This window comes from Natrix helvetica (assembly GCF_964273705.1).
Source record: "Natrix helvetica genome assembly, chromosome: Z".
In the NCBI taxonomy this organism is placed as follows: domain Eukaryota; kingdom Metazoa; phylum Chordata; class Lepidosauria; order Squamata; family Natricidae; genus Natrix; species Natrix helvetica.
In genome coordinates, this window is record NC_138554.1 from 1,503,428 (window position 1) to 1,531,062 (window position 27,635).

At 51.3% G+C, this 27,635-nt stretch overlaps 3 protein-coding genes across 3 annotated transcripts in view; 2 read left to right on the top strand and 1 right to left on the bottom strand.

Moving 5' to 3' along the window:
* The window catches only part of LOC309401737 (arf-GAP with coiled-coil, ANK repeat and PH domain-containing protein 1-like), a 35,334-nt gene extending 22,831 nt beyond the window's left edge, over window positions 1–12,503 (top strand). The window contains exons 15-22 of the mRNA XM_081970924.1: window positions 596–665; window positions 1,633–1,727; window positions 2,565–2,734; window positions 4,072–4,277; window positions 5,074–5,183; window positions 7,132–7,242; window positions 7,808–7,857; window positions 11,914–12,503. Of these exons, the coding sequence (XP_081827050.1) occupies window positions 596–665; window positions 1,633–1,727; window positions 2,565–2,734; window positions 4,072–4,277; window positions 5,074–5,183; window positions 7,132–7,242; window positions 7,808–7,857; window positions 11,914–12,020 (919 nt within the window). The 3' untranslated portion in view covers window positions 12,021–12,503. The remainder of the gene's footprint in view (window positions 1–595; window positions 666–1,632; window positions 1,728–2,564; window positions 2,735–4,071; window positions 4,278–5,073; window positions 5,184–7,131; window positions 7,243–7,807; window positions 7,858–11,913) is intronic.
* Window positions 12,504–14,266: 1,763 nt separating this feature from the next.
* On the top strand, window positions 14,267–21,785 carry LOC309382032 (monocarboxylate transporter 11-like). Its single transcript, XM_081933478.1, has 5 exons — window positions 14,267–14,345; window positions 15,781–16,031; window positions 16,484–16,627; window positions 19,547–20,281; window positions 21,563–21,785. Exons 2-5 carry the CDS (start codon window positions 15,833–15,835, stop codon window positions 21,763–21,765), a joined length of 1,281 nt encoding a protein of 426 aa, XP_081789604.1. The 5' UTR covers window positions 14,267–14,345; window positions 15,781–15,832; the 3' UTR covers window positions 21,766–21,785.
* A 3,021-nt stretch (window positions 21,786–24,806) lies between these two features.
* The window catches only part of LOC309381828 (monocarboxylate transporter 13-like), a gene marked incomplete at its 5' end in the record, with an annotated part of 7,375 nt that continues 4,546 nt past the window's right edge, over window positions 24,807–27,635 (bottom strand). Inside the window, 2 exons of the mRNA XM_081933112.1 lie at window positions 24,807–25,175; window positions 25,888–26,667. Of these exons, the coding sequence (XP_081789238.1) occupies window positions 24,949–25,175; window positions 25,888–26,667 (1,007 nt within the window). The 3' untranslated portion in view covers window positions 24,807–24,948. The remainder of the gene's footprint in view (window positions 25,176–25,887; window positions 26,668–27,635) is intronic.

The window sequence follows — 27,635 nt, forward strand, 5'->3', positions numbered from 1 at the left end:
TCCTTTGAGGCAGGGGGCTGGGCTAGATGACCTCGAGGGTCCCTGCAAGAAAGGACGCCCAAGGGTTCCCGAAGTAGCCACTGAAGGTGGGAGCCGGGCTTACAGGCGGTCCTCGACTTACGACCATCCCTTTAGTGACCGTTCAAAGTTGCAACACATCTGACCGGTTTTTCACACTTACGGCCGTCATAGCCATCCCCCCCCAGGTCACAGGATTAAAAAACTCAGACATTTGGCCGCTGACTCGTATTTATGACGGTCCCAGGTGGGTGGGTGTCAAGCCAAGTTGACGGAGGAAGCCGTATCCGCTTACAAATCTTAACAGCGGGAAAGATTCACTTAGCAACTGAAATAGAGAAGGCGGTCAAAGGAGGGGAGCTTCAACGAATGTCTCGCTTAGCGACAGAAATGTTGTAAGTCGAGGATGGCCTGCGTTAGCTAAGGAGCGGGTCTTGTGGTGTGGGAAGGAGAAGACCCTGGGGCTGGGGTGGAGGGGTCCGTGGCCTGGTATTTGCCACGGTGGTGGGAGGGGGGCCGAGGCTGTTCGTGGCCTGTTGAACGGCGGCCTGATTCCCACCCGCTTTCCCTGCCTTAGGAGTCTGGGGGTGCATTTCTCCAAAGTGAGGTCCCTCACGCTGGACGCCTGGGAGCCAGAGCTGGTCAAGGTAGGGGGGGCCCACAAAGGAGGAACTTTGGGGGGGGTCGTTCAATGGGGGGGGCTAGGAGGGACCCCGGGATGTGGGGGGTGGGCTGCTTTTCTGAAAAACGCCTGCAGAGCGAGGAAGAAAACGGAGGAGGAAGAGATTATTAAAAAGGAAGGAAGAAGAGGGAGGAAGAAGGAGAGGAGGGAGGAAGAAGAGGGAGGGAGGAGAAGGAGCAAAGGAAGAAGGAGGAAGGAGAGGAAGGGAGCGAGAAAGAAGAGGGAGGGAAGAGAAGGAGAGAAAGGAGGAGGAGAAGAAGAAAGGAGCAGGAAAAGAGGGAGGAGAAGGAGGGGAGGAAGGGGAGGAAGAAAGTGAGGAAGAAGAGGGAGCGGGAGGGAAGGAAGGAGGGTAGAAGAGGAAGGAAGGATGGAAGGAAGGAATGGAGAAAAAGGGAAGGACATTTGGGAGGGAGGAGGAAAAGGAAGGGAAGGAAGGAAGAAGAGGGAGGGGGAGGGAGGAGAAAAAGAGAAGGAGGGAGGGAGAAGGGATGAGAGGAAGGGAGGAAGGAAGAAGAGAGAGGAGGGAGGGAATAATAATAGGGAGGGAAGGAAGGAAGGAAGAAGGAGGTGAGGGAATGAGAGGAAGGGATGAGGAAAAGGGAGGGAGGGAAGGAAGAAATGGAAGGAAGAAGGGAGGGAGGAGAAAAGGGAGGGTAGGAAGAGGGGAAAGTAAGGAAGGAGAGGGAGGAAGGAGAGGAAGAAGAGGGAGGGAGAGGAGAAAAGGAAAGAAGGAAGGAGAGAGAGAAAGTATTCAAAGGGAAGGAAGAAGGAGGGAAGGGAGGGAGGGGGGGAAAGTTTCCAGTGTTTGGGGGACACGGCTGCCCAACTCCTGCCAGACACCTTAGCCCCGCCTCTTACTCCTCCGCTCCTCTTCCCCTACTACCCGGAGGAGGCCGGAGCCTGAGATTCAGCCCCTCCCTTGTCTCCCGCAGCTGATGACGGTGCTGGGCAACCGGGTGATCAACCAGATCTACGAGGCCAGGGTGGAGGAAATGAACATGAAGCACCCCCAACCCGGAAGCTCCAGGTGCGAATCCCCCTCCCCGCCCCCCCTTCTATCAAAATCCCCCCCCCGATTGTCAATCAAGGCTGTCCATCACCTAGGTTGAATGACGGCAAGCTTTTTCCCCCTTTTTTGCTGTCTCTGCCCTTGACCTCCAGGGGGCGCAGCTCCCCTGGATAGCTGCAGTTCCGGGCTTTGGCCTCTAGGTGGCCTCGCGGGACACCGCTGGACCACCTGTCTGGCCCTCCTCCAACAGATGTCTGGTCGCTCCCTTCTTTCTTTCTTTCCTTCCTCCCTTCCTCCTTTCTTCTTCCCCCTCATCTTCCTTCCTTTCTCCCTCCCTCCCTATTCTTTCTTTTTCCTTCCTTCCTTCTTTCTTCCCTTTCCTAAGTTCCTTCTTTCCCCCATTCCCTTCCCTTCCTTCATTTTGTCTATTTTCTTTCTTCCTTCTTTCTTTCTTTCCTTCCTCCCTTTCTCCTTTCTTCTTCGCTCTCATCTTCCCTATTCTTTCGTTTTTCTTTTTTCTTCCTTCCTTCCTTCTTTCTTCCCTTCTTTCCTTCCTTCTTTCCCCCATTCCCTTCCCTTCCTTCTTTTTGTCTATTTCCTTCCTTCCTTCCCTCCCTCCCTCTTTCTTTCTTTCTTTTCTCCCTTCCTTCCTTCCTTCCTCCCTTCTTCTTCCCCCTCATCTTCCTTCCTTTCTCCCTCCCTCCCAATGTGGAGAACCATGCCCTAAATCTCACGTCCCTCCCCCTCTCCCCACCCACCCCTCCCAAGGTTCTGGGTGCGAGAGGATGACAGGTCACAATTCCTCCTTCCGAAGAACAAAAAACGGAAACATGACAGCTGTCATTCTTTCTCCAGATCCGAGAAGGAAGCCTGGATCCGGGCCAAATACGTGGAAAGGAAATTTATCACCAAGTTCCCCAACTCCGGGGCGCCCCCGAGCCGCAGCAGAGAGCCCGGGGGGCAGGAGAGATCCCCGCGGCCCTTCCCCAAGCCAAAGCCCCCGGGCCAAATCCGCCGGGGCCCAGGTAAGGAAAAGGAGGAGGGGTCTCTTCTGTGGGATCGAGTGAGGGCGCGGTGGATCCCCTCCCAAGAACAAACCAGGGGACCCTGATACGGTTATAGTTACTGCTGGTCCTCAAGCTACGGCCGTTTGTTACGAGACAGTTTGAAGCTACGACGGTCCTGAACCAATGGAGTTCCGCCCGTCCCGGCGTCCCCAGGGTCACGCGATCATGACCAAGCGGGGGCTTGGGAATCTGTTCGCGCTCTCGACGCGGCTGCCACAAGCGTGCTGGGATCGTGCGATTTCCCTTTTCTAAGTTGTCCCACAGGCTTCCCCAGAAAGTCAGTGGGGAAGCCAGCAGGGAAGTCATTGGAGGGTGTTTCCTTCGGCCCCGTTCCCCCTGCGCCAGCCGCTTATGCGCTCCCGCACACCCTCCGTGGGCCTCTTGCGCCTCACTTTGCACCCTCACAACTCTTACATAACTGAGCCATGCTGGAGCATCCTCCTTCCCTCCCTCCCTCCCTTCCTTCCTTCCTTCCAACTTCCTTCTTTTCCACCTTCCCTTCCTTCCTTTTGTCTATTTCCTTCCTTCTCTTTCTTTCTTTCCTTCCTCCCTTCTTCCCTTCCTCCTTTCTTCTTCCCCCTCATCTTCCTTCCTTTCTCCCACCCTCCCTATTCTTTCTTTTTCCTTTTTCCTTCCTTCCTTCTTTCTTCTTTCCCCCATTCCCTTCCTTCCTTCCTTTTGTCTATTCCCTCCCTCCTTTCCTCCCTCTTTCTTTCTCTTTCTTTCCTTCCTCCCTTCCTCCCTTCTTTCGTTCCTCCCTTTCTCCTTTTTTCTTCCTCCTCATCTTCCTTCCTTTCTCCCTCCCTCCCTCCCTATTCTTTCTTTCTTTTTCCTTTTTCCTTCCTTCCTTCTTCCTTCCCTTCTTCCTCCTTTCTTCTCCCCCCTCATCTTCCTTCCTTTCGCATTCTCTATTCTTTCTTTCTTTTTCCTTTCTTCCTTCTTCCTTCTTTCCCCCCTTCCCTTCCCTTCCTTCCTTTTGTCTTTTTCTTCCCTCTCTCTTTCTTCCTTCCTTCTTTACTTTCATTCTTTCCTCCCTCCCTCCTTTCTTCTTCTCCCTCATCTTCCTCCTTTCCTCCCTCTCTATTCTTCTTTTCTTTTCTGACCACAAAGTAACCATTCTTCCATTCCTGACCTTCCAGGTCTGAAATCGCCAGGAAATCAGAGCCGCAGTTTCCCTTAGCGCCCGCTCCCTTTAACGACCGACTTGCTGGTCCCCACCATGGTCGCTAAACGAGGATGACCTCTAAGTCGCTTATTTTCCCCTTCCCCCCCCCCCCCCCGCCTTTCTCTCTTAGGGCTCCGCGAGGGACTCTCTCCGAGCCGGGCAGCTCCAGCCTCCGAGGACCTGCGCCATTTGCATCCCGGCGCCCTGCTCTACCACGCGGCCGGAGCGCCCCCTAGCTTGCCCATCATGTCAGACGCTCTGGCTCACGGGGCCGACGTTAACTGGGTCAACACGGGCCAGGATAGCCGGACTCCGCTGCTCCAGGCTGTGTCTGCCGTGAGTCTGCATTCCTTGGGGGTTGGGAGTGGGTGATGGGTTACGGTCTCCCCCAGCAGGAGTGGGGGCTGTGGGGTGGATTAGCATAAAGACAGTCCTCGACTTATGACCGTTTCATTTAGCGACCGTTCAAAGTGACGACGGCTCTGAAAAATGGGACTTACGACTGGTTTTTTTTTAGCAACCGTTGGACAAGTTGACGGGGAAGCCCGCTTCACTTAACAACTGCTCTGAAAAATGTGACTTATGACCATTTTTATGACTTACAACCGTTCATTTAGCAGCCGTTCAAAACGACGGCTCTGGAAAACGGGACTTAGGATCGGTTTTTCACACTTAACGACACTCGCAGCGTCTCAGGGGGTCACGTGGCCCTCTTTTGCGACCGTCGGACAAGCAGAGTCGACGGGGAAGCCCGCTTCGCTTAACGACCACGGGACTAATTTCACAACTGCATTGATCCCCTGAACCAGCCTATGGCCAGAAAGGGCGGCAAATGGGACACCGCTGTCTCGCTTAGCCACAGAAATTCGGGGGAGGGGGGCGCGTTGTGGTCATAAATCGAGGACTGTAATTGGACCATAACCCATTTTGTTGCCGTTAAGCAAGGCCCAAACTCGGCTTTTATGTAGCCTCTGAGCATGTGCAGTGATTTCAACTCCTTGAGGTGTCATGGCAGGTGCATAAGAGGGAGGGGCTTGTTGAGTGACATCCCTCAGGGGGAGGAGCTTTCTCCAGGTTGTCCCGCCTCCTCCTTTTCTACGGAACGGCATCTCTTTGTGTTGTTTTTGCGCAGAATTCGCTGCTGGCGTGTGAATTTCTTCTCCAAAACGGGGCCAACGTCAACCAGAGCGACTCCAAAGGACGGGGGCCCTTGCATCACGCCACCATCCTGGGCCACACCGGGTAGGATCCTGGGTTGGCACCTCCGCCTGGCGCATTCCTCGTGGTGCCTCTGCCGGGGAGGGGGTTTTAAGGTTATTTGAAAGCCATAGAAGAAGGGGAAGGGGAGAGGAGAGAATAGAGGATGGAATGGAAAGAGAAGAATAGATTAGACTGGACTAGACTGGACTAGAATAGAATAGAATAGAATAGAATAGAATAGAATAGAATAGAATAGAATAGAATATACAATACAATACAATACAGAAGAGAATTCAGAATTAGAAGAGAAGGGAAGATAAAAAGTATAGAGAATAGAGAACAACAAAATAGAATAGAATAGAATAAAATAGAGAATAGAATAGAATAGAATAGAATAGAGAATAATATAGAATAGAATAATAAAATATGGAATGGAATGGAATAGAATAATGGAATAGAATAGAATATGAATAGAATAGAATAAAAATATAATATAATAGAGAAGAGAATTCAGAATTAGAAGAGAAGGGAAGAGAAAAAAGAGAATAGAGAACAACAGAATAGAATAGAATAGAATAGAATAGAATAGAGAATAATATAGAATAGAATAATAAAATATGGAATGGATTGGAATAGAATAATGGAATAGAATAGAATAGTATATGAATAGAATAGAATAAAAAATAGAATAGAATAGAAATAGAATAGAAAATAGAATAGAGAAGAGAAGAAAATTCAGAATTAGAAGAGAAGGGAAGATAAAAAGTATAGAGAATAGAGAACAACAGAATAGAATAGAATAGAGAATAATATAGAATAGAATAATAAAATATGGAATGGAATAGAATAATGGAATAGAAAATATAATATAATAGAGAAAAGAAGAGAAGAGAATTCAGAATTAAAGGGAAGGGAAGAGAAAAAGAATAGAGAATAGAGAACAACAAAATAGAATAGAATGGAGTAGAATAGAATAGAACAGATAATAAAATATAGAATTAGAACAGAATAAATGTAAAGGTAATAGAATTAAAAATAGAATAGGATAGAATAGAATAATAAAATACAGAATGGAATGGAATGGAATTCTATAATCTCGGATCAATTAACCAGTGGAACAGCTCGCCACCAGAAACTGATTTCGAAAGAAACGCCTCAGCTGCTTACAATACATGGGGGCTGAATTACAGACTCGACTTAACCAGTTCATTTAGTGACTGCTCAAAGTTATGTCAACAGCACCGAGAAAAATGACTTACGACTTATTTTGGGCAAGTTTAAAAGAGATAAAACTTCAACTCCCAGAATTCCTCAGCCTCCTTGCTTTGGCTTATCTGGGGAATTCTGGGGGTTGAAGTCCACGCTCCTTAAAATGGCCGAGGTTGAGCTGGCTCGAATCAGAGGTTTGCAAAAGCTGTGAGGTTGGGGATGATGGGTGTTGAAGTCGACCAGGGAAAGATGGCGCTTGTAATACATCGCTCTGGGTTTTCGCAAGCGATTTGCACTCATTTTGTTGGTGTTTTGGGGTATTGTGCTGTGTGATACAGGTAGTCCTCCACTTACGACCATTCTCTTAGTGACCGAAGTTGCAACGCCACTAAAAAAAGCGAGTTATTCACACTTACAACTGTCGCAGCCTCCACGTGTCCAAGTGATCAAAATTCAGAGGCTTGGCAACTGGCATGTACTCACGTGTCCCGGGGTCACGCGATCACCTTTTGCGACCACGGGGAAGCTGGATTCGCTTAACGACCGTGCGACTTGCTTAACAACGGGGGTTCTCGGGCAGACGTTTCATTAGCAAATTCACTTCAGGGATTCACTCAACAGCAACGGCAGGAAAGGTTGCCCGGTGGGGCAAAACCACATGAAGGCCTCGCTTAGCGGCAGGAATGCCGGGGCTCGGTTGTGGTCGTAAAGCGAGGACTACTTGAAATTATATGTTTTTTTAAAAAAATTTGGTTCGTCCCATTTTTCCTTCCCATCGCAGGCTGGCCTGTCTGTTTCTCAAACGTGGTGCCAACATGAATGCGGTCGATGGGGAAGGCAAAGATCCCCTTGGCATTGCCATCGATTCGGCCAACGCTGACATTGTGACCTTGTAAGGAGGGGGGGCGCCAGGGCCCTGGTGCCAATCTTGGCCTTGGAGGAAGGGGGGACATGTTGGGAGGGGGTGGGGGGGTCTCGACACTCTTGGCTTTCCCGAAACCCCCCCCCCCTTTGCAATTTGGAGAAAGGAGGATAATGAGTCGGGGTCCCAAAAAGTGGATTTGTTGCATGGAATGGGCCCCCCAGGGGCCATCCAGACCCTCCCTCTCATTTGGGGGACGGGTGTGTGTGTGTTCTGTGACTGGGTTTTAAGATCGGAGAAGATTTCCTGGCCCTTTGAGCATGTAAAGGACTGAAGACAGCCGGGAAGATTCCCACTTGGATCTTACAAGTGGGAGTTTCTGAATAGTCTCCTAGGGCGGCCCCGGAAAGAATGCATTGCAGTAGTCTAGTCGCCCTTATATTGGCACTCTCCATGTGCAAGTCCCCAAATTTCCCCTGTTAGCAGGGTATTTTTTTTGGGGGGGGCGCCCTGTTTATAACAAGGCATAACCAGGATAAACGTAACATTTGGGGAGGGAGTAAGACTATTTGACTTCTTCCTCCTCTCTCGACAGGTTGCGACTGGCCAAGATGCGGGAAGCCGAAATGGCCTTGGGCCAGTCAGGTGAGTCGTGCCCTCTGTAAGAAGGAATGGAGGAATGGAGGGGGGGAGATGGAAGAGGGAGGCCGACTCGGCTCTAATGCAGACCCTCCTTTGCCAAATGTGAATTTTCCGATGAAAAAAGTGCCTTTTAGGCCTAGAGCAGGACTAGAACTCACCTTCTCCTGGTGATTGGCCCAAAGTCACCCAGCTGGCTTTCATGCCTAAGGTGGGACTAGAACTCCCAGTCTCCAGGTGATTGGCCCAAAGTCACCCAGCCTGTTTTCATGCCTAAGGTGGGACTAGAACTCCCAATCTCCTGGTAATTGGCCCAAAGTCACCCAGCTGGCTTTCATGCCTAAGGTGGGACTAGAACTCCCAGTCTCCAGGTGATTGGCCCAAAGTCACCCAGCCGGTTTTCATGCCTAAGGTGGGACTAGAACTCCCAGTCTCCTGGTAATTGGCCCAAAGTCACCCAGCTGGCTTTCATGCCTAAGGTGGGACTAGAACTCCCAGTCTCCAGGTGATTGGCCCAAAGTCACCCAGCTGGCTTTCATGCCTAAGGTGGGACTAGAACTCCCAGTCTCCAGGTGATTGGCCCAAAGTCACCCAGCCTGTTTTCATGCCTAAGGTGGGACTAGAACTCCCAGTCTCCTGGTAATTGGCCCAAAGTCACCCAGCCTGTTTTCATGCCTAAGGTGGGACTAGAACTCCCAATCTCCTGGTAATTGGCCCAAAGTCACCCAGCTGGCTTTCATGCCTAAGGTGGGACTAGAACTCCCAGTCTCCAGGTGATTGGCCCAAAGTCACCCAGCCGGTTTTCATGCCTAAGGTGGGACTAGAACTCCCAGTCTCCTGGTAATTGGCCCAAAGTCACCCAGCTGGCTTTCATGCCTAAGGTGGGACTAGAACTCCCAGTCTCCAGGTGATTGGCCCAAAGTCACCCAGCCTGTTTTCATGCCTAAGGTGGGACTAGAACTCCCAATCTCCTGGTAATTGGCCCAAAGTCACCCAGCTGGCTTTCATGCCTAAGGTGGGACTAGAACTCCCAGTCTCCAGGTGATTGGCCCAAAGTCACCCAGCCGGTTTTCATGCCTAAGGTGGGACTAGAACTCCCAGTCTCCTGGTAATTGGCCCAAAGTCACCCAGCTGGCTTTCATGCCTAAGGTGGGACTAGAACTCCCAGTCTCCAGGTGATTGGCCCAAAGTCACCCAGCTGGCTTTCATGCCTAAGGTGGGACTAGAACTCCCAGTCTCCAGGTGATTGGCCCAAAGTCACCCAGCCTGTTTTCATGCCTAAGGTGGGACTAGAACTCCCAGTCTCCTGGTAATTGGCCCAAAGTCACCCAGCTGGCTTTCATGCCTAAGGTGGGACTAGAACTCCCAGTCTCCAGGTGATTGGCCCAAAGTCACCCAGCCGGTTTTCATGCCTAAGGTGGGACTAGAACTCCCAGTCTCCTGGTAATTGGCCCAAAGTCACCCAGCTGGCTTTCATGCCTAAGGTGGGACTAGAACTCCCAGTCTCCAGGTGATTGGCCCAAAGTCACCCAGCTGGCTTTCATGCCTAAGGTGGGACTAGAACTCCCAGTCTCCAGGTGATTGGCCCAAAGTCACCCAGCTGGCTTTCATGCCTAAGGTGGGACTAGAACTCCCAGTCTCCAGGTGATTGGCCCAAAGTCACCCAGCCTGTTTTCATGCCTAAGGTGAGACTAGAACTCCCTGTCTCCCGGTGATTGGCCCAAAGTCACCCAGCCTGTTTTCATGCCTAAGGTGAGACTAGAACTCCCAGTCTCCCGGTGATAGGCCCAAAGTCACCCAGCCTGTTTTCATGCCTAAGGTGAGACTAGAACTCCCTGTCTCCTGGTAATTGGCCCAAAGTCACCCAGCTGGCTTCCATGCCTAAGGCGGGACTAGAACTCCCAATCTCCTGGTAATTGGCCCAAAGTCACCCAGCTGGCTTTCATGCCTAAGGTGAGACTAGAACTCCCAATCTCCTGGTGATTGGCCCAGAGTCACCCAGCTGGCTTCCATGCCTAAGGTGGGACTAGAACTCCCAGTCTCCTGGTAATTGGCCCAAAGTCACCCAGCTGGCTTTCATGCCTAAGGTGAGACTAGAACTCCCAGTCTCCAGGTGATTGGCCCAAAGTCACCCAGCCGGTTTTCATGCCTAAGGTGGGACTAGAACTCCCAGTCTCCTGGTAATTGGCCCAAAGTCACCCAGCTGGCTTTCATGCCTAAGGTGGGACTAGAACTCCCAGTCTCCAGGTGATTGGCCCAAAGTCACCCAGCCTGTTTTCATGCCTAAGGTGAGACTAGAACTCCCTGTCTCCTGGTAATTGGCCCAAACTCACCCAGCTGGCTTTCATGCCTAAGGTGGGACTAGAACTCCCAGTCTCCCGGTGATTGGCCCAAAGTCACCCAGCCTGTTTTCATGCCTAAGGTGAGACTAGAACTCCCTGTCTCCTGGTAATTGGCCCAAAGTCACCCAGCTGGCTTCCATGCCTAAGGCGGGACTAGAACTCCCAATCTCCTGGTAATTGGCCCAAAGTCACCCAGCTGGCTTTCATGCCTAAGGTGAGACTAGAACTCCCAATCTCCTGGTGATTGGCCCAGAGTCACCCAGCTGGCTTCCATGCCTAAGGCGGGACTAGAACTCCCAATCTCCTGGTAATTGGCCCAAAGTCACCCAGCTGGCTTTCATGCCTAAGGTGGGACTAGAACTCCCAGTCTCCAGGTGATTGGCCCAAAGTCACCCAGCTGGCTTCCATGCCTAAGGCGGGACTAGAACTCCCAATCTCCTGGTAATTGGCCCAAAGTCACCCAGCTGGCTTTCATGCCTAAGGTGGGACTAGAACTCCCAGTCTCCAGGTAATTGGCCCAAAGTCACCCAGCTGGCTTTCATGCCTAAGGTGGGACTAGAACTCCCAGTCTCCAGGTGATTGGCCCAAAGTCACCCAGCTGGCTTTCATGCCTAAGGTGGGACTAGAACTCACCAACTCCTGGTGATTGTCTCAAAGTCACCCAACTGACACCTTAAGTGGAACTAGAACTCACCATCTGTGATTGGCCCAAAGTCACTCCACTGGCTTTCATTCGTAAAATAGAACTAGAACTCACTGTCTCCTGGTTTCTTGCCTCTTCTTTGAGGCAGCCCCTCCAATATTGGAAGACTGCTATCATGTCTCCCCTCGTCCTTCTTTTCATTGAACTAGACGTCCCCAATTCCTGCAACCGTTCTTCGTATGTTTTATCCTCCAATCCTCTAGTCCTCTTTGTTGCTCTTCGCTGCACTTTTTCCAAAGTCTCCACATCCTTTTTCTGTAAACATCGTGGCGACCAAAACTGGACGCCGTATTCCAAGCGTGGCCCCACCAAGACGTTAGAATAAAATATCTTTGTCCAAGGCATTCAAAGAATCTACCGAAAAGCGATAGAAAAAATTCAGAAGAAAAGATACAAGACGTATAAAAAGAAGAAAAAGAGAAACGAATATCTAGGAATTGGAGATTAGTCGAATGAAAGGAAATTAGTAGAATGAAATGAAATAATTTAAACGTGGTAATAGTATGTATCTAATTAGGATGGGTGTGAGTTATATTAATACTTTGAAGTGTGCAAAGTCATGTTCAATATAGATTTACTATATAAAAAAACTGAATTTGAAGACACTTGTAGAAAATAGATGGAAAGGGAATGATGAATTTTGGTTTATCTTTAAAGGGAAGGAAAAAATGATATGGTTTATGTCTATCATAAAAATTAAAAGTTGGATAATACGAGAAGAAAAGTAATACAGCACAAATTGGAAATAATGGAAATATAATGTAAAATGAATTATGAATCTATGAAAATCTTAAAGGGGATTTATGAACTTTGTTCATAAAAGAATTTTTAATAGATATATATATGTATTTGTGTTACAACCCCTGGTATGCCCAAATACTGGTTCGATTCCCAGTAAGGGTATGGCTAGCTGATGAGAGCTAAATAGCTTGAAATAGATCTATACTAGTCTCCCTTTATTTATTTATCAGCACAAACACAACATATATATATATCTTTGTCCTTTTTGGGTTGCAGGAGATGACACCTATCTGGACATTTTCCAAGATTTCTCCTTCATGGCCTCCAACGATCCAGAGAAGTTGGCCAGGAAGTCCTATGACCTCAAACTCACCACCTTGTGAAGGCTTGGGGGAACGTTTCCTCCAAGAAGGAAAACCTAATGGGGACATAGATTTTTTCCTTCGGCCAGGACTGACGGGGCGACTGGACCGTCCAGAATTAAGTTGCAAATGGACTCAAGATGTCCAAGGAGGGGGGGGAAGTTACGAGCACAGTGTCCCCCCCCCCCAAATTCTCCCACCCCGGTTGGCTTTGGGGTGAATTTGGGGCAAAACAACCCCAGCCAGCGAAGATCAGAATATGAAGGCTTCTGGTTTTTTTTTCCTTTCTTTTTTTTAATTTATTGATTTTGGACTGTCCATCATCGCTGAATGATTCTAAGGGGCAGTGTTGGAATTGATTGGCACCCCGAATCTAACAATTTTTTTTTTCCTGACTGCTGGAAATGTCTCGATGTCTGGAGAGGGGAGAAGGTGGGGTGGTTTTTTGGGAAGCCAGGAAAGCTGCAGATTTTATTTGGGAATAAAAAATCGGCTCTCCCGGAGTATTAGGATGATGGTTTGTTGATCGTGTGATAGTTTCTTAGGCATAAGCTCTCAAAAATGGAGTTTCTGCACCCTATGAATGCTTGCTTGTTTCAGAGACGTCTCGCGGTGCGTCTGAATCGCGTACGGTCCCACTTTTCGCCAGCGAAACCTTTGAAAAAGTTAATTCCTAGTTTAGTAGATTGGGGAAACGCCCGGACGTAGTTTTACCCGGATACCGACACAGTCTTTAACTAGGGGTGTCAAACTCCCATTTAATTGAGGGCTACATCAGGGCTGTAGTTGACCTCTGGGCGGGGTGGGGTGGAGGGGAGCATGATTGGGTGGGGGTGGCCAACTGGGTGGGCATGGTCATCTTGACACCACTCCCCAAATTGCTGGCTTGTTTCCTCTTCGCTTTGGGTAATATTGTGGTAGACTCAGACGATGAGGAGGTTGGGGAGGAACTTGAGCCATTCCTGGAGTCTGATGAAGACTCTGACAAACACTCAGTGTTGGACGCTGAGAGAGAGCCAGGGCCGTCTGGCATTTCCCTACCGCCGGAGAGTGAGCTGCTGTTCCAGATGCGCGTCGGCGCAGAGCAGTTAGGAGAGGAGAACAATGGAGGACAAGGAGTCGACTCTGGAAACAAGGCACAGGTGGACGCTGAACGGCCCCTCCCTGGCTGGGGAATAAATAGGAGGAAAGGGGCGTGGTGGTCGTAGGAGACAACAGTTCGTATTTCTGAAGATTCTGCTCATCCTGTTTTGTGCCACAAAGACTGCTTGACAGAACATAATTTGCAGCCTTCTGGGTGGGCTGGATCTGGCCCGTGGACTTGAGTTTGACACCCCTGAACTAGAAAGCAAGCAAAGTCTACGGGGAAGCTGGATTCACTTAACGGCCGAGTTACTGACTTAGCAACTGCAGGGATTCCCTTAATAACTGTGGCGAGAAAGGTAGCAAAATGGAGCCAAAATTCACTTAACAACTTAGCAACACGGTTGTTAAGCAAATCTGGCTCCCCCCCCCCCACGTATTTTGCACGTCAGAAGGGGAATCGTGAGACACGGCAAAGGTCAGAACTACATAAATTCAGCTCCAAATTCAAGCAGTCACTAAATGAATCATTGTAACTCGAGGACCGCCTGCGACAGAGTGGCACGGCCTCCTTTAAAGAACACACTGGCAACAACCCAGCCTTTCCCTGGCCTGTTCCCCTGTCCAAGCACTCTGCACATGCTCAACGTAATGGTCGTCTTTATTGTCACGCACCCGGTCAGGATACCAATATCCTCAGAAAATTCCAGTTCAACCTTGGAAGAGTGAATTTCACTCACACCACAAAACGATGGTGTGAAGTTTGGGGTTGCGACCATGTCCGGCTTTCTCTGGGCCAGCAGCCACCCCTCAGGCCCTCCCTGTCATCATCATCTTTTAACAACGCCATAATTCCTTGCGGGGTGGAATCCGGGCAACTGACTATAGCTAGCAGAGTGTTTAGTGGCCGTACGCCTTTCCTGTTGCCAATGAGGAGTTTTGTTCGGCAGATACATTCTCAATGTGCTCACAGAGAGAGAAATATCGCCCTCTACCTAGGATCGAACCCACCGGCTGCTGATTGTGAGGCGAGAGCTCCACCTCTAAGCCACCTCCGGTAATCCTGGGGGAGGAGAGGGACAGCCCCTCCCTCCCACCTTCCTTGGGGGCGGAGCCATCCATCATCCTTTTTCCCTAGCTTTTTCCCTGATGCCCCATTTGCGGGTGCCCGAAAACGCAGCTGTCTTCCCCTCCTCTCGGGTTCCTGGCAGAGAAAGTCTCACCTGGTTAAAGGTGTGCTGTTTCTACCTTCGGCTGCTGCAGGTAAAGAATTGGGTAGGGTGGGGGTGTCAGGGAATGAGGAAGGGGGGAGGAATTTGACCCACACCTTGGTTCCCCAAAGGTGTTACACCTTCCTCTGTTTCTCGCAGCCCGTTTTTCGCTGCGCCTATTACCTTGGTTCTCACACCTTCATTGGGATGGGGGGGAGAACAGTTAACCCAAGACCCCCTCCCCAAATGGGCTGAATGGCCCTGCCCCACGGCTCCCCCTCCTGTTTTGGGGACGGTCCCTAAGCCTTGAGCAGGTACCAATCCCCCCTCCCTCCCCATAGACATAGGAGTTGCCCCTCCAGTATAGGGGTTTTTCTTGTGTCTCCCTTTGTCCCCCAACCCCTTCTCCCCCTCTTTGCATCCCCCCTCCCCTTCTGCAACCCACCTACTCACCTTCTCACCTGCAATCCCAGGTTGGAAAAAAAAAGAGCATACATTTGAATTCTGGACAAACGCCCAATTTTAATGTTAAAATTGCTGTTTTGGGGGAAAAAAACACCAAAAAGAGTTTCCCAGACGGATGGGGTTGCAACTCAGCCCCCTCCCCACGCCCTCCCCTTCCCAATGAAACCAATCCAACCAGTTCCAACTTCTCTTCTTTCCTTTATGGTTTATGGTAATCCTTCCTGTTGGCTAACTGGACGATTTAAATCGGAGCGGATCTGTTTCCCAACGAGGTTAGATTAGATTAGATTCACAGAGTTGGAAGGAAACTTGTAGGTCATCTAGTCCAACCCCCTCTCCGCCCACCCAAGCAGGAGATCCTGCACCCTTTCTGACAAATGGCAGTCCAGTCTCTTGGAAGGGGAGGGAACGGAAAGGTGGAGAGACGGCAGGCAGACGACAACAGGTCCTCGGGGTACGACCACATTTCTGTTGCTAAGTGAGACACTGGCTAAGGGAGCTTTGCCCCGTTGTGCGACCTTTCTCACCACCGTTGTTAAGCAAAGCCCTGCAGGGTCACACTGTTCTTAAGCGAAGCCGGCTTCTCCAATGACTCATCAGACGGTCTCAAAAGATCGACACTGCGACCGTCGTAAATATGAGCCAGTTGCTGAGCGTCTGAGTTTTGACGGCAGGGCTGCGGCGACGTTCGCATACGTGAAAAACGACCAATGCAAAGTTCCTCGTAACTTTGGTCACTAAATGAATCGTCATAAGTCGAGGACTGCCTATCCAGACTGTAGCATCCCACAAAATCCCTCTTCCTCATTTGCTTGGGTGTCTGCACAACCCAGCAATTCACACAATCTTCCACTCAGCAGTACACAAAAAGTAGAAAAAACACACTTAGGTTCACCATAACAAGAAACTTATAAGTTGATGGAAGACCGCTCCTGCCACCCGCAGGCCAGGATTAGTATTGCACCAGTCCAGAATTTGTCCATTTGCAAAAAAAACCGAGATGATTTTACCTTCCTCTGCAGGACAAGGTGTGGGGCGAGCAGACCCTCTTGAAGACCCTCCCCCGGTCTGGAGATGCCGCCTCTGGAAGGCTCCCTGGACGGAGGCTGGGGGTGGCTGGTGGTCCTCGCTGGGTTCCTGGCCAACTCGCTCACTTTTGGCGTTCTACGATCCCTCGGCGTCCTCTTTGAAGACTTCATGGAGGCTTTTCAGGCCACCACAGCCCAGGTGTCCTGGGTTACGTCCATTGCCTTGGCAACCCAGCAGTTTGCAAGTAAGTCCCCCCCCCAAATTCAGCCGGGCTGCGTTTCGCACCTAGGACCCTACTTTTCAATCCTCACCTAACTTAACTTTGGAGTGTGAGAGAGACGCCTTCAAAAAGAGAAAATAGCATCCTCGAATTACGGCCGTTCATTTAGCGGCCATTCAAAGTGACGGCAGTGACTTACGGCCAGTCCTCAGACTTACGGCTGTCACTCCACGATCGAGGGATTGAAATTCAGGCATTCGGTCGTGTGATTCCTCCGTTGGCGACTTCCCCAGGAGGCGTTCGACAAGCGAAGTCGAAGCGGTACGCCGGCTTCACTTAATGACCACATGGTTCACTTAACGACGGCAGGGAGGGGACTAAAGGTGGTAAAATCAGATGCGACTCGGTTAACAACCGACAATTCTTTTCCAACCCTTACCACCCACCCACCCCACTCTCTGTTTCTTCCTGGACAGGCCCGCTGGGGACAGCGGCAAGTACCCACTTCGGAGCGCGTCCGGTGGTCATGCTGGGCGGGCTACTGTCTTCCCTGGGCATCTTTGGGGCTGCGCTCAGCACCTCCTTATTCCAGTTATACCTCAGCCTGGGATTCCTGACAGGTGAGTCGGACAGAACCTGCTTTCCGGAGTGCGCAAATCTGCACCCCCCTAAAAAATATGGACAAAATGGCTGCCAGGGCCTAGTTGAAGCTCCACCCCTTTTTTCGTCTTCGTGGGGTGGCCATCTTGACTCTTTTGACCTCTCCCTGCAGAGACCCCCGCCTGAACCTTTTGTATCTCGTTTGGTTCAAGTGGTTAAAAGGCTAGAAAACAGGGGGTTGTGAGTTCTAGTTGCACCTTAGGCATACAAGATGGCTGAGTGACTTTGGGCCAATCACCAGGAGACAATGAGTTCTAGTCCCACCCTAGACATGAAAGCCCACTGGGTGACTTTGGACCAATCACCAGGAGACAGTGAGTTCTAGTCCCACCCTAGACATGAAAGCCCACTGGGTGACTTTGGACCAATCACCAGGAGACAGTGAGTTCTAGTCCCACCCTAGACATGAAAGCCCACTGGGTGACTTTGGACCAATCACCAGGAGACAGTGAGTTCTAGTACCACCCTAGGCATGAAAGCCCACTGGGTGACTTTGGACCAATCACCAGGAGACAGTGAGTTCTAGTCCCACCCTAGGCATGAAAGCCCACTGGGTGACTTTGGACCAATCACCAGGAGACAGTGAGTTCTAGTCCCACCCTAGGCATGAAAGCCCACTGGGTGACTTTGGACCAATCACCAGGAGACAGTGAGTTCTAGTCCCACCCTAGGCATGAAAGCCCACTGGGTGACTTTGGACCAATCACCAGGAGACAGTGAGTTCTAGTCCCACCCTTGGCATGAAAGCCCACTGGGTGACTTTGGACCAATCACCAGGAGACAGTGAGTTCTAGTCCCACCCTAGGCATGAAAGCCCACTGGGTGACTTTGGACCAATCACCAGGAGACAGTGAGTTCTAGTCCCACCCTAGGCATGAAAGCCCACTGGGTGACTTTGGACCAATCACCAGGAGACAGTGAGTTCTAGTCCCACCCTAGGCATGAAAGCCCACTGGGTGACTTTTGCCCAATCACCAGGAGACAGTGAGTTCTAGTCCCACCCTTGGCATGAAAGCCCACTGGGTGACTTTGGACCAATCACCAGGAGACAGTGAGTTCTAGTCCCACCCTAGGCATGAAAGCCCACTGGGTGACTTTGGACCAATCACCAGGAGACAGTGAGTTCTAGTCCCACCCTTGGCATGAAAGCCCACTGGGTGACTTTGGACCAATCACCAGGAGACAGTGAGTTCTAGTACCACCCTAGGCATGAAAGCCCACTGGGTGACTTTGGACCAATCACCAGGAGACAGTGAGTTCTAGTACCACCCTAGGCATGAAAGCCCACTGGGTGACTTTGGACCAATCACCAGGAGACAGTGAGTTCTAGTCCCACCCTAGGCATGAAAGCCCACTGGGTGACTTTTGCCCAATCACCAGGAGACAGTGAGTTCTAGTCCCACCCTTGGCATGAAAGCCCACTGGGTGACTTTGGACCAATCACCAGGAGACAGTGAGTTCTAGTCCCACCCTAGGCATGAAAGCCCACTGGGTGACTTTGGACCAATCACCAGGAGACAGTGAGTTCTAGTCCCACCCTTGGCATGAAAGCCCACTGGGTGACTTTGGACCAATCACCAGGAGACAGTGAGTTCTAGTCCCACCCTTGGCATGAAAGCCCACTGGGTGACTTTGGACCAATCACCAGGAGACAGTGAGTTCTAGTCCCACCCTAGGCATGAAAGCCAGCTGGGTGACTTTTGCCCAATCACCAGGAGACAGTGAGTTCTAGTACCACCCTAGGCATGAAAGCCCACTGGGTGACTTTGGACCAATCACCAGGAGACAGTGAGTTCTAGTCCCACCCTAGGCATGAAAGCCCACTGGGTGACTTTTGCCCAATCACCAGGAGACAGTGAGTTCTAGTCCCACCCTAGGCATGAAAGCCCACTGGGTGACTTTTGCCCAATCACCAGGAGACAGTGAGTTCTAGTCCCACCCTTGGCATGAAAGCCCACTGGGTGACTTTGGACCAATCACCAGGAGACAGTGAGTTCTAGTCCCACCCTAGGCATGAAAGCCAGCTGGGTGACTTTTGCCCAATCACCAGGAGACAGTGAGTTCTAGTACCACCCTAGGCATGAAAGCCCACTGGGTGACTTTGGACCAATCACCAGGAGACAGTGAGTTCTAGTCCCACCCTAGGCATGAAAGCCCACTGGGTGACTTTTGCCCAATCACCAGGAGACAGTGAGTTCTAGTCCCACCCTTGGCATGAAAGCCCACTGGGTGACTTTGGACCAATCACCAGGAGACAGTGAGTTCTAGTCCCACCCTAGGCATGAAAGCCAGCTGGGTGACTTTTGCCCAATCACCAGGAGACAGTGAGTTCTAGTACCACCCTAGGCATGAAAGCCCACTGGGTGACTTTGGACCAATCACCAGGAGACAGTGAGTTCTAGTCCCACCCTAGGCATGAAAGCCAGCTGGGTGACTTTTGCCCAATCACCAGGAGACAGTGAGTTCTAGTACCACCCTAGGCATGAAAGCCCACTGGGTGACTTTGGACCAATCACCAGGAGACAGTGAGTTCTAGTCCCACCCTAAGCATGAAAGCCAGCTGGGTGACTTTGAAGCAATCACTGGGAGACAGGGAGTTCTAGTCCCACCTTAGGCATGAAAACTGGCTGGGTGACTTTGGGCCAATCCCCAGGAGACTGGGAGTTCTAGTCCCACGTTATCCGTGAGAGCCGACTGGATGACTTTTTGGCCAGCCCTTCTCTCTCAGCCCAGCCTACCTCGCAGGATTGTTGTGAGGAAAATCGGAGGAGGAAACCTTGAGTTGTTTGTAAACATAACGGTGGAATATAAATAAATCAATAAAGATAAAATAAATATTGTGGATAAATTCCCCTTCACTCCTTTCTGTCCGCCTGCAGGTTTGGGCTGGGCGTTAGCCTTCGCCCCCACGATGGGCACCCTCTCGCGCTACTTCTCCGCCCGACGGTCACTGGCCATGGGTCTGGCCTTGACGGGGAACGGCCTGACCTCTTTCGCCCTCTCTCCCCTCCTGCGCCTGGTGGCCGACCACCTCGCCTGGCGAGGCACCTTGCTGGCTACCTCTGCCCTGACCCTCCACCTGGTGCTCGGCGGGGCACTCCTTCGGCCCCTGGCCTTGCGGGGAGACCCTCCCAAGTTGACCTCCATCTTTGATGTGGGTCTCTTCGCCCAGAGAGGCTTTGGGGCGTTCGCCCTGGGCACTGCCCTACTGGCCGCTGGGTACTTCACCCCGTACGTTCACCTGGACGCCTACGGTCGGGCGCTGGGCATAGAACCGTACAGCGCAGCCTTCGTGGTCTCTCTAGCCGCCTTAGCCGACGGCCTGGCACGGCTGCTGACCGGCTGCGGGGCCGACCGGCGTCTCCTGCCCCCCGTCTACCTGCTGGTGGCCTTCAATTCCTTGGTGGGGGTCGCCCTCCTCTTCTTCCCCGTCTCCACCTCCTATGCCAGCCTGCTCTTCCTGGCGGTGCTCTACGGCGCCAGCGCGGGCAGCTTCGCCACGGTGGCCTTTGGGGTCTTGCCTGAGCTGGTGGGCGTCAGCCGCGTTGTGAATGCTACAGGCCTCTGCATGATGTCGATGAGCATCGGGGGTTTGCTAGGACCCCCCCTCTCAGGTAAGGAGGAAAGGGGGTACCAAGGGTTGGGGGGGCTGTGCGAGATGGGTTCTGTGATACTTAATATTTCGCGAACCTGGCCCCTTTAAGACAGGTGGACTTCAACTCCCAGAATGCCCCACCCAGCACATCAAATTTCCCACTTAATCCTCGCACCATCAAACACCCTGATTTATTAATTTAGCTTAAATGTTTTCACTTTGCTGAAATCAAGGTATATTACATTTACTGCGTTCCCACCATCTACTAAGAAAGGTTTCCAATTTTTTAAAAAAATGTGTGTTTTTTTTCTCTTGCATTATCCATGCTGAATTCTGATATAAACCATTCCTGGGTGGGGAATTCTGGGAGAAGTTGAAGTCCACCCATCTTCAAGCAGGGTGACTGGGGAATTCTGGGAGTTGAAGTTTGTTCATATTCAAGCAGGTTGACTGGGGAATTCTGGGAGTTGAAGTCCACCCATCTTAAAGGATGCAGGCTGGGGAATTCTGGGAGTTGGAGTCCATGCCAGCTTAAAGCGTGTTGATTAGGGAATTCTGGGAGTTGAAGTCCACCCATTTAAAGCATGTTGACTGTGGAATTCTGGGAGTTGACATCCGCCATGTTACCTTTGGCGCGAATCGCTATTTGGAGCCGATCTGAAGCCGCAAACTGACTGGGGAATTCTGGGAGTTGAAGTCCATGCCAGCTTAAAGCAGGCTGACTGGGGAATTCTGGGAGTTGAAGTCCACCCATCTTAAAGGATGCAGGCTGGGGAATTCTGGGAGTTGGAGTCCATGCCAGCTTAAAGCGTGTTGATTAGGGAATTCTGGGAGTTGAAGTCCACCCATTTAAAGCATGTTGACTGTGGAATTCTGGGAGTTGACATCCGCCATGTTACCTTTGGCGCGAATCGCTATTTGGAGCCGATCTGAAGCCGCAAACTGACTGGGGAATTCTGGGAGTTGAAGTCCATGCCAGCTTAAAGCAGGCTGACTGGGGAATTCTGGGAGTTGAAGTCCGCCCATCTTCAAGCTTGCTGACTAGGGAATTCTGGGAGTTGAAGTCCGCCCATCTTCAAGCAGGATGACTGGGGAATTCTGGGAGTTGAAGTCCCCTGTCCTGAACTGACCAAGTTCGAGAAACACGACTAAATCCCAGGTCCTTTCTAGCTCAGCCTGGGAATCTTGCAAACAGTGAACCCAAGCCTCTATTTTCAGCCAGATCGAGGGTGTATCTGACAAACCATGATTAAGCCAGCAATGATGGTTTGTGCCTCTTTGCCTCTCCTTTTCTTTCCAGGCTTCCTGCGGGACCAAACCGGAGACTTCACTGCCTCGTTCCTCGTCGGGGGAGCCTTTGTCCTCTGTGCCAGTCTTGTTTTCCTGGCCCTTCCCTCACCTTCGTCCGGCTGCCGCAGCGCCCAGCGAAACGAGATGCCCGGCGCTGTGGGGCATCCGAAATGCGCCTGCCCCATGCCGGCCAGGAGGCGTTTGGAAATATGAAAGACACCTAATGTTCCTCCATCCGGGGCCTTCCAGCAATGCCCATCATCCAACCAGGATGATGGGAGTGGGAATCTTAACTTACTAAAGAGACGCCCAGCTTCCTTAAGACGCTCTCTTATTGTCCCTTTCTCTAATCAGGCAGCCTCCCATGAGTTTCCCATTTAACCTGACTCCACATTGGGGTGCGACAGGGAGAAACCCCCTCCAATTGAGGGGCGGGGGCATCCAATGCATGGAACCCATCGTCCACTGCCTTGAAGACCTTCTCTGGTGCCTCCTCTAGTGTCCAACGTTTGAAGGGGACCCGTGTGGCTGTTGCTACGTCCGCAAATATTTAATTTTGGCCACAGGGAGCTCTAAGTTTGGGGGATGACTCAGAAACTGTTGACTGTCACTGTTGGATCACATCGGTGCGTAGTCCTCGAACTTATGACCGTCACGGAGCCTGCCCATCACAGCCGTAAGTCGCGACGGTGGTAAATCAGGTCACCCACTGATGAGTGAGGTAGTTCTCGACTTACGACCACAACGGGCTCCAGAATTTACACGGCTAAGCAAGATGATCGTTAAGCGAGTCACACCCAGGTTTAATGGCTTTTTTTGGCATGGGTTGTTAAGCCAATCGCTGTGGTCGTTAAGCAAATCACACCGTTGTTAAGCGAATGTTTCCTCAGCGGAGGCCAACTGGGAAGGTCGAGAGTGGTCATAAGTCAAGGACTATCCATATTACGACTCTTTTTTAATCAAATAGGGCCGTCGTTAAGTGAAACAACAGGACACTGCAAACGTCTATAAATGTCTCTTAGCTGCAGAGTCCCCAAAATGCAGCCATGTGACTGTGGTGGGCGGGGCATCCACTAGAACTTCAGAACCGGATCTTAAGTAAACACCCCCCCCCGAGGGAGGTTGTAATTTCAAACAGTCAGTAAGCAATGCATCATAAGTCGAGGACCCCCTGTACTTTCAATACTCAGTCATCTTTGCAGGATGTCATCCTTACGAGAGGCACCAGGGGGCGCTGTTGAGCTACACAGGTAGTCCTCGACTTACAACTGTTCGGTTAGCGACCGTTCAAAGTTACATACCTCACTGAAAAAAGTGACTTACGACCGTTTTTCACACTTACGACCGTTGCAGCATTCCCACGGTCAGGCGATGGAAATTCGGCACGCTTGCCAACTGACTCATATTTACGATAGTCGCAGCGTCCCAGGGTCCTGCGATCCCCTTTTGTGACCTTCTGACAAGTCAATGGGGAAGCCAGATTCACTTCACCGATTCGCTTAGTGACCGTTCAAGCTCCCAACCGTCTTGAAAGAACTGACTCGTATTTATGACGGTCGCAGGGTCCGGGGCTCGGCTGACCCCATTTGGCGACCTTTCGTCGAGCAAAGCCAAAGGGGGAAGGGAGGGAAGCCGGATTCACTTAAGGATCGTGTGACTCTTCACTTAACAACCATCGTAAAAGGTCGTAAAATGGGTCAAAACTCACGTCACAACGGTCTTAGCAACCGAAATCTGGGACTGAATCGTGATCGTAATCCGAGGACGACCTGAATTTAGGGGTTCTCAAATTCCTCTCCTGGCGTTTTGCTTCTCTAACCTGGCGTAAAATGCTAATATTTGGGGGGTATTTTTGTAAAATGAACGTCTGGCATTCTCCATGTTTGACCCCACCGACCCTCAAAAGGCCGAACATGCTGTGGTGTGCAGCTTTGCACAGTTTTTACACAGTTTTGCACACTTGTGGGCCAAAGACCCTTTTGCTCCAACACTGGAAGTTTTGAAAGATAACCAAAAGATAACCAGATAACCATTTGTCTGAAGTGGTAAAGGGGTTTTCTACCCAAGTAGGGGGTTGGACTAGAAGACCTCCAAGGTCCCTTCCGACTCTGTGATTCTGTTAATCACCGTTTAAAATCACTCCACTCATCCATATTTTTTTAATTTTTGAGTCCCTGATTCTTCTGAAGTTGCCGACTGTTTCTCCGTCTTCAAACTTCTTGATCAACCTCAGGAAAACTCTAAAACTGTCGCGGCTGATTTTATCCTGAAATTATTCTTTAGAAAATAAAATAAATTAAAATATAACTAGAAAGCAAGCTTTGGCTTAGATGTGATTTTTTTTTTTGGCCCCCGAAAAAAAGAACGGGTGAATTTCAAAGCTTTTTTCCCTCCCAGTTAACCGTGACCCAACCCCCCCCCCCCCCCCAAGTTGGTCATTTATTTACTTGCTAAATCAGTCTCCGGCCAGAAATTCCAGAGTGGAAACCAGTGGAGAGTTTAGAAAAAAATAAATCTGTGTAAATAAATAAATATGTCGAGGAGCAAAAGGGGGAATGGATAATTCACAAATTCCCCCCCCCAAAAAAAAACAATTCTTAGCTTGAATAGAAAACTGATGAATAAAATTCACAAATTGAAGGAATGGACGTTTCGTGACCTAGTTAGGGAATATCATCAGTGCTATAAGGGGGAGGAGGAGGAGGAGGAGGAGGAGGAGGAGGAGGAGGAGGAGGAGGAGGAGGAGGAGGAGGAGGAGGAGGAGGAGGAGGAGGAGGAGGAGGAGGAGGAGGAGGAATTGTGGGGTCCTTGGTGCTCTCTAAACTTGGTTGTTTTCTTCCAGACATTTCATGACCCAACTAGGGAACATCATCAGTGCAAGAAAGAAATGGGTTTTGCGAGGAGGAGGAGGAAGAGGAAGGGGAAGGGAAAGAGGAGGAATGTGAGGTCCTTGATGCTCTCTGAGCTTGCAGACGTCTCATGACCCATCTAGGTAACGTTGTCAGTGCTAAAAGGGAGCGGAGAGAGGAGGAAGAAGAACAGAGTGAAGAAGAGGAAGATAAGGAGGAAAAGAGGAGAGGAGGAGGAAGGGTGGGCTCCTTAGCGCTCTCTGAGCTGGCTGGTTTTCTTGCAGACATTTCATGACCCAAGTATGTAATGTCTTCAGTGCTAGAAAGGAATGGGGTTTGCAAAGAGAAGAAGGAGGAGAAGGAAGAAGAGGAGGAGGAGGAAGAAGGGGAAGAGTCCTGTGGGGTCCTTGATACTCTCTGAGCTGAGTTTTCTTGCAGACGTTTCACGACCCAACTAGGGAACATCATCAGTGCTGCTTCTCCTGACCAGCAGGACGTACGAAGACTTGTGGCGAAGGCTTCACTCCCGTGTGGTCATCGGGGTGAACTAGCCAGTTTCTATCCGGGAAAGGTCTCTGCCTTCTTGGGGCGTCCCTCTGGATCCCAGGCTCTTTGGACCTCGGGGCTCGGCCGGACCAGGACGATGGGCTTTGGGTGCCCTTGAACAGGAGAAGTAGTCGGGCAGGGTGAGAAGAACCAGGCTGCCAGTCAAGAGGACCACTCCGGCGCAGATGAAGGACGCGGTGAAGGTCCCTGTGATGTCCCTCAGCCAACCTGGAATGCAAAATATCGGGGTACGCTCTCAGGGTGTTGCGTAGCCGGCCTTTTCCCAGGGACCCCCCCCCCTTCAAATCCAACCACTGATCAAAGACGGTCTCTCTACAACCCAGGTTACTCTATGGTTGAATTTGTCTTGGCTTCCATTAGGACAGGCAGTCCTCGACTTGCGACCACAATGAAAGCCAACCTTGTTGCAACGAAGCGAGACGTCGGTTAAGTGAATGTCGTCCCCTTTTTGCCACTTTTCTTGGCCCAGTTGCTAAGCGAATCCCCGCCGTTGTGAAGCGAGTCACACGGTTGTTAAGCGAACCGGGCTTCCCTGTGGAGCTGGCTTGTCAGACGGTCACGAAATGTGAAGCCCCCCCACACCCCCACACACCCGGGACACCACAAAACTTGTCATAAATAGGAGTCCGTTGCCAAGTGTCTACATTTTGATGTTGCAACGGTTGTAGATGCGAGGACAAGTCGTAAGTCCCTTCTTTCAGGACTGTCGCCACCTTGAATGGTCACTGAGTGAGCCGTTGTAAGTTGTATCGTGACTTTTGTGTGTGTGTGTGCGCATGCCCAGTCTCTGTGTATGTGTGAGTGATGTCAAGTAGGCCACGCCCATTCAGTTACATGCCCCCCACCTAGCCACGTCCACCGAACCAGTGGTAAAATAATTTGAAGCCCACCACGGGTACCCCCCCCAATTTCTTTTTACCTGAAATAGGTGTGCCCACCAGGGCCCCCGTACTCTCCAGCATGTGCATGTACCCGATGCCCGCCATCATGTAGCGAACACCCACGATCTCCACCAGGCTGGTGAACTGCAGTGGGACCAGGGCGCCAGCGAAGAAGCCGTAGCAGAGGCCGAGGGGCATCAGGGTCGCCAAACTGTGTCCGAGGGGCACCAGGGCCAGGCAGATGCCCGTCAAGGCTATCCAGAGTGTCAGGTCGTGGACCGAACGTGAGAAGACCCGGGCATCCGCCAACCACCCGGCAAAGACGCGACCCACCATGTCTGACACGGCGGCGACCGACATGATGGAAGCGGCGTCGTATTCTCCACAGCCCACATCCCGCGCGTAAGCCACCAGGTGTGCGTAGGGCACAAAGTAGCCCATGTCCACCAGGATGAAAACCAAGACGTAGCGCAGGAAGGGTCCGTGATGGAGCAGCTCCAGGGCGAAGAAGGAGGAGGTGAGGGTCCTTTGCTCCTGATGGACGTCCCCATCCTTGTCGCCGTTGGGTTGAGCGTCCTCTACAGCCAACGGGCGCAGCACCGCGCCGGACGCCACCAGGTTCAGAGACATCGCTGCCACGATCTGAAGTGCCCCCCGCCATCCGTAGGAGTCCAGAAGATACTGGAAGAATGGGCAGAAGGCCAGCGAGGAGACGCCAGCCCCCGAGACAGCCAGGCCCATGGCCAGTGTCCGCCGCTTCTCGAAGTAGTGGGACACGGCGGCCACCGAAGGTGTGAAGACCAGGGCCCAACCTAGACCTACCTCCAGTGGGAGAGAAGGAAGAGGTGGGAGAGGAAAGACTACAATCAGACTCAGGGGGTGCCCCAGTTTGGTCACACCCACCCCACCCCTCCTGGGGACTTCCAGGGGGCTCTGGATCCCAGTCACCAGGCACCATGAGGTTGCAATCGAGAACAGGGGTGTCAAACTCAAGACCCAGGGGCCGCATCCAGCCCACAGGGTGCTTAAATGTGCCGGGAAATTTCGAAGGGCCAGCCCATGTTGCCTCTGCCTGTGAAAACGAGCTCCGTATGCCCCCCCCCGAGTCCCCCATGCCAGAGGTGGGTTCCTACCGGTTTGATTCTGTTCGGCAACGACACATGCCCAAACCAATTCTATCCACAGCTCCGCCATCTTGATTTTCATTGCAAAAAAATGTAATGCCCCCCTTTTCTAACATTGTGCGTATGCACAGACCTCTTTAGGTGCAAAGGGGAATATGCGCGGAGCCCACATCTGCCGTGCACGGAACATTTTTTGTGCACCGAACCGGCAGTAATGCCGGGAGCAAACCCATCCCTGCCCCGTGCGTCCCATTTTTGGCTTCCCTGACATTCAGCAACACTCGCGAGGCCTCCTTGCAGCTTGTTTTTGACCGGTGGAGTGCTTCAGGAGGCTGGGGAGGGTGGAAACGGGCTACACGGGGACCCCGTTTTGGCCGTTAAAGTGATTTCGGAGGCGGTTCCGGCTGAAAATGAGGCAGAGGGAGCTGCATGAGGGCTCCCCCCAGCGCCCCGTTTTGGCCGGCAGGGTGTTGCAGGAGGTATCCACCTGTCTCCCTCCCCTGCTCCCCACACCCAACCCCGCGGTCCTCGGAGAACTACAAGGGTAATCCAGTCCTCAAAGAAATCTAGTTTGACACCCCGATCTAGAAGTTCTCGAGGGATTAACTATGTGGTCTTCTACTCCAGGAGAACATCGGCCTACACGAAGCTGACCGAGGCAT

Coding starts and splice junctions, on each gene's coding strand:
- LOC309382032 (XM_081933478.1), top strand. CDS start 15,833: ATGCCGCCTCTGGAAGGCTCCCTGGACGGAGGCTGGGGGTGGCTGGTG. Junction 16,032..16,483: donor GGCAACCCAGCAGTTTGCAA/GTAAGTCCCCCC, acceptor CTTCCTGGACAG/GCCCGCTGGGGACAGCGGCA. Junction 20,282..21,562: donor GCTAGGACCCCCCCTCTCAG/GTAAGGAGGAAA, acceptor TTTTCTTTCCAG/GCTTCCTGCGGGACCAAACC.